The sequence below is a fragment of the Aegilops tauschii genome, chromosome 1 (assembly GCF_002575655.3).
Source record: "Aegilops tauschii subsp. strangulata cultivar AL8/78 chromosome 1, Aet v6.0, whole genome shotgun sequence".
Taxonomy (NCBI): domain Eukaryota; kingdom Viridiplantae; phylum Streptophyta; class Magnoliopsida; order Poales; family Poaceae; genus Aegilops; species Aegilops tauschii.
The window spans coordinates 30,431,829-30,443,877 of record NC_053035.3 but is presented as its reverse complement, the minus strand read 5'-3'; the positions used below and the strand labels follow the sequence as shown (position 1 = coordinate 30,443,877).

Sequence of the window (12,049 nt, the reverse complement as noted above, 5' to 3'; positions counted from 1 at the left end):
TGCTAAGAATTCAGTCGTAATCTGGACCCTGGCAACTCAATGTTCATTGGCACGCTTCTCTCTTAGGTTCCTGCACCACGTGGCACGTGGCACGTGTGTGGTTGATTACTTTGCTAACCTCGAGCTTACGAAATCGAGAAGGAGCCTAACAACCCCCCCACATCGTAATGGGTCAGTAGAAGCCGAGATCCACACCGGTTTTGATACTCCACATAGATCCATCCAAACACAAGCAGGTGACGCAACAGCATGACCAGGACCCTCTGAGTTCAGATCTTGTCGGTTTATGATGCTCTCTCCTGTACTGTAGACCTCACAAAGTAGAGATTTTACACTGTTTTGGAAATAGTTTCAGAAACATGTAAATTATTTCAAAGTTTCAATTATTTTCAATAATATTCCTATGTTTCAGACATATTTTTTTTGAAACAAGGCAAAAGATTTGCCATTTTCATTGATTAAGGAAGAAGGTTTTAGACAAATAGCCGCAAAGCGGGGAACAAAGAACTACTCTCGCAGCATTACAATACTCAAGTGGGTGACACCTGCCATAGCCCAAAGATGGACCGCCTCTTTGATCTTCGCGACGACCATCATCGTTGTAGCGGGAGTGTTGCGAAAGACCCTTGCGTTACGCTCTTTTCAAATCTCCCAAGACATAAGCATGAACAAGGAGGCGATCGCCTTTCTCTGGTTTCCGCGCGCTCAATCACATTTTAAATCCACCAATCTCGAACTGAAGCCTCAACTCTCCAGCTCCTCACCACATCACCATGTAGGCTAATCCACGCAGCAACCTCAACCCAAACACGCTGGGAGAACCTACACTGGAAGAGAAGATGCGCCGCCATTTCCTGGAATTGCTTGCAAAGCGGGCAAAGGTTGCAGTTCGGCCAGCCACGGCGGAGCAATCGATCGGCCGTCCATACTCTGTTTTGAATTATGAACCCAAGCAAAAACTTGCATTTCGGAGGGGCCCAAACCTTCCAAACAGCAGCAGGCATGATGCTAGTCGTGTGTCCCGCAAACAGCGCCATATAGGCAGTCGATGTCGAGTATTCTCCTTGAGAGGTGAACTTCCATTGGATAGTATCTTGCACACTGTTGTTGAGAACAGAGGATAGTTTCTCCCAAAGTGTGGTGAACTCATGTAGGTTCTCAAGGGTGATCCCATGATGGGTATCAATTTGATTAACCCAAAAGTTGTTGAGGAGAGCAGTTTGGACTGAGCAAGATTTCTTTTTTGAGAGGTCAAAGATCCTAAGAGCAATATCTTTGGGTCTCATGCCTTGGAGCCAGGGTGATTCCCAGAACTTCGCCTTACCTCCATCTCCAATGTGAACCGTGGTGGCCGCCGCAAAAATGTCCCTATCATTGTCATTGCATGGCGTTCCCATCCCAACCCAAGTCTTAGGTGGGTCAGCCCATTCATACCAAAGCCATCGCAATCGAAGGGCAGTAGCAAACTTCTCCAGGTTGTGCCCAAACCACCGAAGATCTTGGGCTTACAGACAAGTTCCCAGTTGACCTTGCATTTTCCACCAGTCACCTTGTCACATCCCGCCCATAGGTAGGCGCCCCGCAAACTATCAATCTTCTTCCTCACTTCCACCCGCAATGTTGCTTATATGGTTTCGTCATGAAAAATGAATAAGTGTTGTGCCCTACGTTATAACAAGTTTCTTTGTTGGGATATAGTGTGATGTTCTATTTTAATCTGCTATGAACTGGAATATACAGTACGTCCCACCAGGGCCAACCGGACAAGGCAACGGCAACAGCCACAAGTAGGGATCTGTTTTGACAGAGCTTTGACAGATCATAGTCCGTGCGGAGCCCGAACCTAGAAAGCGCCACCCACATCATTTTTACATGCTTACTTCACGTAAGACGGAAGGCCCTTCATGCCAGTTAGATGAAAGGAAAAAAATATCACAAAACGAGATGTAAATGCCCAAATGATATATGCATGACCACGTGGCCATAATTGTATGATCTAGCTGCAAATTCCCAATTAAAATGGTGAAGCTAGCTAGTTAAAGATCGATAGCTCAGTAACATGCCGTCAAACCATTTCTTTTATTCGATGTTGGAGTGAAACAAATATCCTACAGGGCAGTGGGAAGGGCCAAGAGTTTTAAGGGTATGTGCATCGCATCAGTTCCCCGGCAGAGTTTGGACGATCTCCACGTCTTACTGTCGTAGCCAGGGCCATACCTAGGTCGCCCAACCGATTTTGTCGATGTTCCACCTGAAGACATGGCCGTGGCCTTGGCCGTCAAAGGCATTGCTCTCCCACACTCAAACAAAACCTTTCGGCAGTGGCAGTTGCTGGCTTGGGGTGGCGTGGAAGCTGGCAACGGCAGCTGCCATTGCACTGCACCTGGCATGAAGAGCAGGACGAGGACAACTAGCGAGATCATTGCGAGACGACTCATGCAGCAGCCCATTGTCTGATTGTTTGCTTCATAGTGGTGAGACAAGTGTATATATACGTGATACAACATGAGCGTCAAGTCTACCTCTTCGATTCAGTTAGGAGACAAGCAGTGAGCGTGGTGAAAACTGAATTGTTTGCTTCGAGTGGAAGTCGTGGATTCTGACAACTCAATGTTATTGGCATGCTTCTCTCTTAGGTTCCTGCACGATGTGTGTAGAAACTGAGATCACTTTACTAGCCTCGAGCTTACGAAATCGAGAAGGGGCCTGACCCTCCTTCCGTCGTAATGGGTCAGTGGAAACTGAGATCCACACCGGTTTTGGTACTCCACGTAGATCCATCCAAACACATGCAGGTGATGCAACATCACGACCAGGAGGACTCTGTGGGTTGAGATCCGGTCGGTTTATGATGCTCTCTCCTGTGCTGTATACACCTCACAAACTGGTACTTTTGCTCTCTACTGAGCAGGGTGCCATTGCACTGCACCTGGCATGAAGAGCAGGATGATGATAACTAGCGAGATCGTCGCTAGACGACTCATGCTGCAGCCCATTGTTGTTACTTTCCTTTTCATAGTGGTATATACATGAGCGTTAAGTGTTCGTCTTCAATTTAGTTATGAGACAAGCGGTGAACGTGCTCGAGTCGAATGTCTGATTGTCTGTGGATTCTGACAACAAATCAAGAAGGGACCTGACCCTGCTTTGGCCGTAATGGGTCAGTGGAAACTAAGATCCACACTGGTTTTGGTACTCCGCAGGCCGATCCATCTAAACACATGCAGGTGATGCAACATCATGACCAGGACCTCCATGGGTTGAGATCTGGTTGGTTTATGATGCTCTCTCCTCACAAACTGGTACTTTTGCTCTCTACTGAGCAGGACCTGTGGCCTTTTCTTCTACAAAAATGTTCAGAAACCATATGCAGGCAAGAACATGATCCCCATTTCAGAAATTATTCCGTTCATGATTCTTATCTCATGAGCGCAATCAACATATGTTCATACATAGATAATATAAGACATAGAGATCGATCGGCTCAACTGAGATTAATTCTGTTCAGTTCTTATGCTCATGCTTCTTTTCACCTCAGTATCTCCACCCCCAGGTAGTCGACGACGCCCTGCACCGTGACGTGGGGCTCCCGACCTTCAACCGGACAGCGGAGATCTGGGGGAACTCGGGCAGCGTGGAGCCGGCGATCGACTGGGCCACCGGTGGGCGGAGCTATCACAAATGATTAATCTGTATCGTGCGCGATATACCCTCCCTTTCGCACACCTTTGCAAGGCGACAATTGAAAATTGTGTTGGCGGAAGGACGTTTTAACTGTTTGCATAGGACAGCTGCACTAGTGTGTAATTTTCAAATGGTTGAATTTTACCACATTTTACATTGTTTTAGAAATAGTTTTAGAAACATTAAATTATTTCAAAGTTCCAACTATTTTTAATAATATTCCTATGTTTCAGTCATATTTCATAAACGCAATCAATGTCTCTTATACATTTTCTTCATGAAAAATGAATTTCCAAGTTTTGTGCCCTACGCTATAACAAGTTTCTTTTCTGGGATATAGTGTGATATTCTATTTTAATCTGCTCTGAACTGGAACGGAGTACCACCAGGGCCAACAGGCCAAGGCAACCGCAGCAGGCACAAGTAGGGATCTGTTTTGACAGATCATAGTCCGTGCGGAGCCCGAACCTAGAAAGCGCCACCCACATCATTTTTACATGCTTATTACTTCAAGTAAGACAGAAGACCCTTCGTGCCAGTTAGGTGAAAGGAAAAAATATCACAACACGAGATGTAGATGCCCAAATGATATATGCATGACCACGTGGCCATAATTGTATGATCTAGCTGCAAACTCCCGGTATAAATGGTGAAGCTAGCTAGCTAAAGATCAATAGCTCGGTATAACATGTCGCCAAACCATCTCTTTTATTCTTAATCAAGTATGAGATGTTGGAGTGAAACAATTATCCTACATGTCAATGGGAAAGGCCAAGAGTTTCAAAGGGTAAGGGTGCCGTATCAGTTCCCGGGCAGAGTTTGGACGGCCTGCACGTCTCACTGTCATAGCCAGAGCCATGTGTAGGTCGTCATTTTGATTTTGTCGATGTTCCACCTGAAGACATGCCGTGGCCTTGGCCGTTGAAGGCAATGCTCTCCAACACTCAGACAAATCCTTTCGGTAGTTGCAGGTGCTGGCTCGGGGTGGCGTCGAAGCTAGCAATGGCTGATTGTTTGTGGATTCTGACAACTCAATATCATTGGCATGCTTCTCTTAGTTTCCTGCACGACGTGTGTGGTTGATTACTTTACCAACCTTGAGCTTACAAAACCGGGGAGTGACCTGACCCTCCCTCGTCGTAGATCCATCCAAACACATGCAGGTGATGCAGCATCATGGCCAGGAGGACTCAGTGGGTTGAGATCTGGTTGGTTTATGATGCTCTCTCCTGCACTTATACACCTCACAAACTGGTAATTTTGCTCTCTACTGAGCAGGGACCTGTGGCCTTTTCTTCTAAAAAAATGTTCAGAAACTATTATATGCAGGCAAGAACATGATCCCCATTTCAGAAATTATTCTGTTCGTGATTCTTGTTTCATGAGCGCAATCAACATATGTTCATTCACACATAGGTATAAGAGACAGAGATCGATCGGCTCAACTGAGATGAATTCTGTTCAGTTCTTGTGCTCATGCCCCTCTGCGCCTCAGTATCTCCACACCCAGGTAGTCGACGATGCCCTGCACCGCGACGTGGGGCTTCCCGACCTTCACCCGGACGGCGGAGATCTGGGGGAACTCGAGCAGCGTGGAGCCGGCGATCGACTGAGCCACCGACTCCAAGAGGTTGCGCGACGGGCCTTCCACCACGCCCTTGGCTATCCTGCACAGCGACATTACAGACTCTGGTGTCAGGAACCTGAAGCTGAAGCTGTACTTCTGCCCGAGATGGGGAGTAGTGCATATCACCTGTAGATGTCGGTGTAGCTGACGGTGTGGGCGATGTCGTCCGAGTCCCCGGCGGCGGCGAGGTCCATCCAGGCGTCCACGTCGACCACGAACTTCTGGCCCAGCTTCTTCTCCTCCTGCTTCACGCCGTGGAACCCGTGGAACTGCAGGCCCCGCAGGATCAGCTTGTCGCCGCCCGTCGCCGGCGGCTCCTCGTCGCCGTCCCCCGCCATGGCTGCTCCCCTCTAGAGCTGGGATCGATCCGTTATGCGCGAGCTCACCCGCCGCCGCCGCCGCTATCTTTAGAGCTGGCGCAGGTGGGTGGGTGGGTGGAAGATTCGGTGAGATTTGGAGCCGGGTGAGATAATGTTGTTTATCCATCTGAGCGAAAATGAGTAAATAAGTTGGCAATGTTTCAAAAAAAACAACCACGTATATGAAATTCGCAAGATTATGAAAGTACAGTACAAAAAGAAGACTGCGTATTTTGCTACTCTGGAATTAGCCATTCCATAGGAAGTACGCAGAAAGTTGCCCTGTAGGACTTCGTCTCTATTGCTTATTACATGCAATGCTGCACATATAGATGAATCTTGTTCAGAACTGCACCATTAATAAGTGACAAGGAAATTACAGCTCAAAGAAAGAGGAAAATTAAACAGAATAGCTTTATTCATCTGCGACCCAACATTGAACTTACAGAGGGCTTGCACAAAAACTGCAGCTCTCCACCTTAACCTACTGCCCACCAAGGAATAAACATACCATATATATTAAACGCAAAAGGAAACTGAGACAGAAAAAAGAAAAGTACAGAAGAGATGAAAGCAAGAGGAACTATGTAAGAAGCTACTCCACTAAGCTTCCATCCAAGGTTGGCAAGGGCATGCCCTATGTATCTTCCTAGTGTACATCATGCTTGACCAGAACCACAGGACGCCACCATCCGTCATCTTCACCCACGCCTTCATATTTTGTCGGCACCAGATGTCTTTATGCACCCAGCTTTCTGATGAGGAAGCACATGATTTGAATTTCAACCACAGCCAAATCGCACTTCAACTGCTCTCTTTCACTTCAACAGGCTTTGCAGCAGCAGATGAATCTCCACCGAGGACTTTCTCGCCAGAAGGGCTCACACTCTTGGCCTCGCCAAGCCGCACGGCCTGTGCAAAAGTTTTGGTGATATGACCCACCACATCAGTGGGTACGGTCGAGGGCTTCTTGGGCTCAACAACGCTAGGAGTCTTGGTGCCATGACCCACCAGGTCAGTTGGTACAGTCGAGGGCCTCTTGGGATCAGCAACACAGGAGCTGGATATCTGTTGTTGCTGATGCAGCCTCGCCTTATTCTCCAGCAGGGCCTTCTCACGTTCCTCGTAAAAGTCAAAGTCATCAAGGATTGACACATCATCCTCATGGTCCTTGAAGATTTTCAGCATCTCCAGTCCTTGTTCGAGTTTCACCTACAATAAGCTCAATTTTTTAACATCAACTAGTTGAAAACAGAGCATTACCAACGTTAGCACTTGTCAGTTGTTCCTATGGAACCATGTATGCTGTATCCTACCAATTTGACGAGTGATATCATTATGAAATAAATAAGAGTAACTATAAGACAACAAATGTGCAAACCAAGTAACAAAGGAAAATGCTATTCAAAAGCATTGTACCTCCTGTGTGTCCCGGCTGTTGGTTACAGGCTTGTTCTCATTGTTCTCAAGAATTATATGGCGGAAGAGATTATTTGGAACATCCTTCACTATGTGCCACTTAACAGGGAACTGGCCAGTCCACTTATCTTGCTGCCAGTAGTCCACACTCTTCTCGAAATTCACTGGGCCGGTCATCTCCGCAACACCGCAGAACTGTGCACTAGCATTCACCTGCACATATTGGTCCAGTTTCCAATTCTCAGTGAGGAATAACATATGCAAGGTAACAAACAGAGAGCCCCTGAAAACACTGACAGGGAAACAGGACAAAGTTTTTTATTACCGAAAACAACAGAAAAATGGGACAATGTTCTTCCTTGTCCTTCACTTCATGATAGGCTGCGTCTAATTTCTTGTTTCCATTTGTAGTGCTAGCCCAAACACCATATTTGATGCTCTTGTGCACATTATCTTCGCTGTATGATTTTATGATAAAAAATCTAGCATTTTTGTACTCGGTAACAAAGTCAGCCCTGTTGTATGGCTCCTGGTCAAGTCCAACAGAAGGCTTCTCATCTTTACTATCATCCTCTGGTTGCTTCTTAGGCCTGGTGGCACGTGGACCCCGGCTTTGCTCATTGAGGAAGTCAAGTGGACCGTCACAGCTGCATAACAAAGAATTACCCCTTCCTCTCCTGCGCCCTTTATCAATTGGAATAAAACTTCTGCCATTCATGCCATAGCCAGGGAAAGGACCCCCGTAGTTAGTGGCCTGTGGGAAACCACCACTATGAGAGAAGCCTCTTCCATACGAGTCACCGGGAGTTCCAAAACCAAAGAAAGACTTCTGCTGAGGGGACATCTGAAATTGCGGAAAGCCAAGTTTAGATCCTAGTACTAATGATTTAGATCCTGTCTTGTTATAATCACCAAGTGTTGTTGTCAAATTATCATATACATCAGCACAGAAAGAACATGCCATCATTCTAATATAAGCTGGTGTGTACACGTCCAGCAAGCGCTGATTGCATCTGGAAGCAGAGCTTCAGCCCAAATTGCAACTAGAGCAGTGTCAGACTAATCTAGTACAGGACTTGGTCATGTTTTTGTCGTTTTGTCATCATGATATGGCATATCGGAAGTCATTGCGTCCAAACTCTTCAATGAAAATGTTTAGGTAGAGGAGTTTGAACTTCGAGTTTTATGGTAAATGTGAGAAGCATGAATGAGTGAACTAGGGGTTTAAAAGTCGCGTTATAAAGTAAGAGACACATCAGATGGAGTAGTAGTTTTCTTGGGACTATGTTTCTTACAAATAAATGGAGATAAAAAAATTATTGTTGAAATGTCTAAATTGTTATTATTCTTATGTGACAAGAGATGTAATGTGAAAAGAATACCATCCCAGAAGCCATAGGAAAGTTGCTTTGTCCAAACGGCCCTGAAACACCACCAAATGGTTGAGGTGAAGCTGCAGGTGATGGAAATGAACCAGTTCCTTCTGACGATCTAAACCATTCTGCAAAATAGCATTTCAAGGAACACAGTTATAATCACACCTAAGCATGGGGCTTAAATGAACATATTTTAAACAAAGCATGAGATAGATAATAACCCGGTCTTGGTCCAAAAAGGAAGCTGTTTGGGCTCAGAGTGTCAGCCATAAAAGCTCCTTGTGTTGGGTCAATTGGCATCATTGTCTCACCCTGTGATATCGGAGTAGGAGAGCTTAAATACGGCATGCCAGGTTGTACTGGTTGCTGGTAGTAAGGAGCCGAGAAGGAGAACTGCTGAGGAGAGTAGAGCTGACCATCTCCACTAACACCAGCCGGTACCGGCGTCGAGATAGGAGAATAATGAGCATAAGGGTCATAGCCATAGCCACCATGGTACATCATTGAAGGATCCTCATTGTACACAACCTTAAAAAAAACTGAAAACTGAGAAAAAGAAAACATCACAGAAATACTTGACAACTAGGCAAATCAACTTACCGCTGGACCCGCTTCCAATCCTTCCGCATAAGGAGGATATACATCCCATTCATTTGGAGGATTCTCATATCCTGGACCTGCTCATGCCCACAGACCCAATAATATCATTCACCAACTCGAGAGAAAAGTTCCAAAATTCAGAAGACATTAAAATCATGATGGCAACAAATATGCTCTCTCCATAATAAAAATAGCAATATAGTCCAACACTATATATGATAAAAATATCAAACTGGGCCTATGTTCTTATTATTTCATTATTTATTCACTGCAGAATGCATATGAATCCTTACAGGTCACAGGCAATTTCATAATAAATGACAACTTTAGAGATCCTTTTGGTACTACATATACTCCCAAATAGCATCTGATGGTGCTTCTTCGATTATTATCTCTTATTAATTTTGCCCTCAGATGATGAACTATACATGTTAGTGTAAAAATATACTTCCTTCGAAAACAAGGGAATAACAACCATGCAGCCAAAAGATATGACTTTATATGTGCAGCACAAAATTTAACTCACCTTGGTAATAGAATGGCTGTGCCTGAGAGGAATACATGTGTTGCGGATACAGAACATTATGCTCCCCACCTATGTTGGATGTGCCAGCCTGGGCTTGTACATCACTTGGTAGATTGATAACACTTGAATCAAGTGAAATAGTGGGTTTAACAGTTTTCTCATCCTTCACAGGAATGGTCTGAGGTAGAAGAAGGTATTGCAACAATCAGAAAAGGGAGAAAAGGTTGTATAAAATATATTTATAATAAATCAAATAATGACCTGCTCTTTAGTGTTACTAGCAAGAACAGGTTTCTGTTCGACCTCGATTCTTGGCTCCGGTGAATCCATAGTGCCTAAAGCAGGAAGATTCAATGAATTAGCTTAAGTCTCAAGAATGGTAAATTAGTGATATCCTATGTAGCATAAAAGATAACACTGTAAAATAGCATTGCACTCTGTAGAGTGCCAAAAATATTATGGAAGATCAATTCACAGCTAACGTTTTGTTCGTGCCTTTTACTGGCACTGCCATTTTAAACAAAAGGCTCAATCACAACAAAACTAGGATAAAGTGAAGCTAAGCTTGCATAAATAGCCCAAAGTTGCAAATAAGGATAGCTGCCTCACAGCATAGTTGCATCCAATTACCATAGCATCCTGTCAATCAACCTACCTACTGTCTAGGGAGTCACATGCACCACAGATGAATATAAACACAGTGGTTATGGGCACACAGCACACCAACTTGGTGTACTTAATTCGGCCACTTATTGTAGCCTGATTTATCATGAGGCTAATAGCAACAATCATACATATTAAAGGCTGTCAAGTTCATCATTCACCGCCGTTCTATTTTTGTTTGGTCAAACAGCATTACATCGCAATTGAGGCCTCCCCAGGCAACTGGGCCTCACACTGGATCACCAGGTTTCTGCTATGACACAGACATCCTACCATTACCCCCTGCTCTAGTCCAGCCTGCACCAACTATTCACAAGACACGTACATGATCATAACTATGTATCTCATCCAAGTGGATGAAATCACGCCTGGACCACCCTAATTAAGTGCAGACTACAACACAAAACATGAACATGTGACACGATTTCCATATGATAGCAGCATAGTACCCAACCAATTAAGTGCTTATTGCTATGCATACACGCGAACCAGGATAAGTCAACACTCAACACCAGTGCACCAATGCACAAGGTTGGAGCTCGGGCGATTCCTTGACGCCTTGGCTGGTCATCGAATCCAACTGCTGACAACTAATGCCCTTGACTTCTTAAGTGCTAACAAGAGCTACGGCATGATTACGCAAGAACCAATTCGCATGTAAGGCTGTAACAAAGCAACAACTCGGGCCGAGATCTCGCGCATCAACTCGTTTAGCAGCGAAGATCTGTCGGATCGCCGTAACATCCTAAACCAAGCAGCAGCTACGACTAGCAATTGCATCAACACCACAGCATCCTAGATCAGCAGGCATCCCCTAACGAAGGTAATCGGCGTAACATCATAAGCCACGCAGCATCAACCACTAGCAATTGCATCAACACCACATCAGCCTAGATCAGCAGGCCGAGCCTCAAACAAACTACAGGATCCAACCAAATCTCACGACCGTCGAGCAGACAATATACAATAACAATCCCAGCAGAGGCAGAGCACTCACCGGCCCTCTCCGATCCGGCACGCGCCGATTCCATCGAGGGTCCGCACGCGCGCGGGAAGAAGAAGCAGAGACCGACCAATCACCACCACCTGTCTCCTCCCCGGCTCGGATCCCTCGGCTGCCAGCCCCGATCCGGTGGGCGCGGCGCTCCCGCGGTCGGATCGAGCTCGCCCGCTCGCGGCTCCTCGGCGGGGTCCGGTCCGATCGGGGGCGCGCGGTCGATCTCACGCCCTCCCTCTCTCCATCCGGTGGCGGGGAGCCCGACGCGAGACGGGGGGCGATGCGGGTGACGGATGCGAGCCCGCTGCTCCGGCGGATCTGGCGCGGCTCGCCGAGGACTTCCCGTGGCGGGCGGTGGAGGGGAGGGGAGGGGGGTGGGAGGAGGACACGAGGGGAGACGCGAGCGCAAGCAAGAATAGCGCAGGCGGGTGGTGGGGGTCGGGACTGGCGAGGCACGAGGCCAACGGGCCGGACCAGGCAGCCAAATATGTTTGGATTTGTGCCCAAAAGGAATATTTTGGCCATGGCTGATGGCTTGATCTGATCTGTGCTCAGATCATGGTGTCCATCTTTAGCATGCCACTCTACCACTTTATCCTACTACTAGTTCAATTTCTCTTGCTACCAACTTCAAGAACGGATCAGTTGCAAATACTAACTGCAGCAGGATTGAGCCGATCGCTCTTCAAACTGACTCGTATCCGTACCCGCATCTCGGGTTTTAAATTGTTCCCACATCCGTATTTGGTCGGGTGCGGATAATACACACGGGTGAAAATACCCATCATTGCCTTCTTA

General features: G+C 46.3%; 2 protein-coding genes across 3 annotated transcripts; both read right to left on the bottom strand.

Moving 5' to 3' along the window:
• Positions 1–5,009: 5,009 nt before the first annotated feature.
• On the bottom strand, positions 5,010–5,772 carry LOC109741175 (dihydroneopterin aldolase 2). Its single transcript, XM_020300243.4, has 2 exons — positions 5,438–5,772; positions 5,010–5,351 (listed from the first exon to the last, which is right to left on the bottom strand). The coding sequence occupies exons 1-2, from the start codon at positions 5,647–5,649 to the stop codon at positions 5,159–5,161; spliced, it is 405 nt and encodes a 134-aa protein (XP_020155832.1). The 5' UTR covers positions 5,650–5,772; the 3' UTR covers positions 5,010–5,158.
• Positions 5,773–5,936: 164 nt separating this feature from the next.
• Positions 5,937–11,756, bottom strand: LOC109741174 (YTH domain-containing protein ECT4). Of its 2 annotated transcripts, none has more exons than XM_020300241.4 (9): positions 11,252–11,756; positions 9,853–9,926; positions 9,592–9,769; positions 9,066–9,142; positions 8,687–8,993; positions 8,472–8,590; positions 7,415–7,933; positions 7,090–7,302; positions 5,937–6,882 (listed from the first exon to the last, which is right to left on the bottom strand). In XM_020300241.4, exons 1-9 carry the CDS (start codon positions 11,283–11,285, stop codon positions 6,475–6,477), a joined length of 1,929 nt encoding a protein of 642 aa, XP_020155830.1. In that variant the 5' UTR covers positions 11,286–11,756; the 3' UTR covers positions 5,937–6,474. The 2 variants fall into 2 exon arrangements, with proteins under 2 accessions (XP_020155830.1, XP_020155831.1); XM_020300242.4 differs by having other exon boundaries at positions 8,777–8,993; positions 11,252–11,721.
• Positions 11,757–12,049: the final 293 nt, after the last annotated feature.

Bases quoted from the DNA above. Each gene is read 5' to 3' on its own strand.
- LOC109741175 (XM_020300243.4), bottom strand. From the start codon at position 5,649: ATGGCGGGGGACGGCGACGAGGAGCCGCCGGCGACGGGCGGCGACAAG. The intron at 5,352-5,437 runs GTGATATGCACT...GTCGCTGTGCAG, and splicing joins AGCTACACCGACATCTACAG to GATAGCCAAGGGCGTGGTGG.
- LOC109741174 (XM_020300241.4), bottom strand. From the start codon at position 11,285: ATGGAATCGGCGCGTGCCGGATCGGAGAGGGCCG. The intron at 8,591-8,686 runs GTTATTATCTAT...GCTATTTTGCAG, and splicing joins CCTTTTTGGACCAAGACCGG to AATGGTTTAGATCGTCAGAA. The intron at 6,883-7,089 runs GTACAATGCTTT...AGCTTATTGTAG, and splicing joins ACAGCCGGGACACACAGGAG to GTGAAACTCGAACAAGGACT.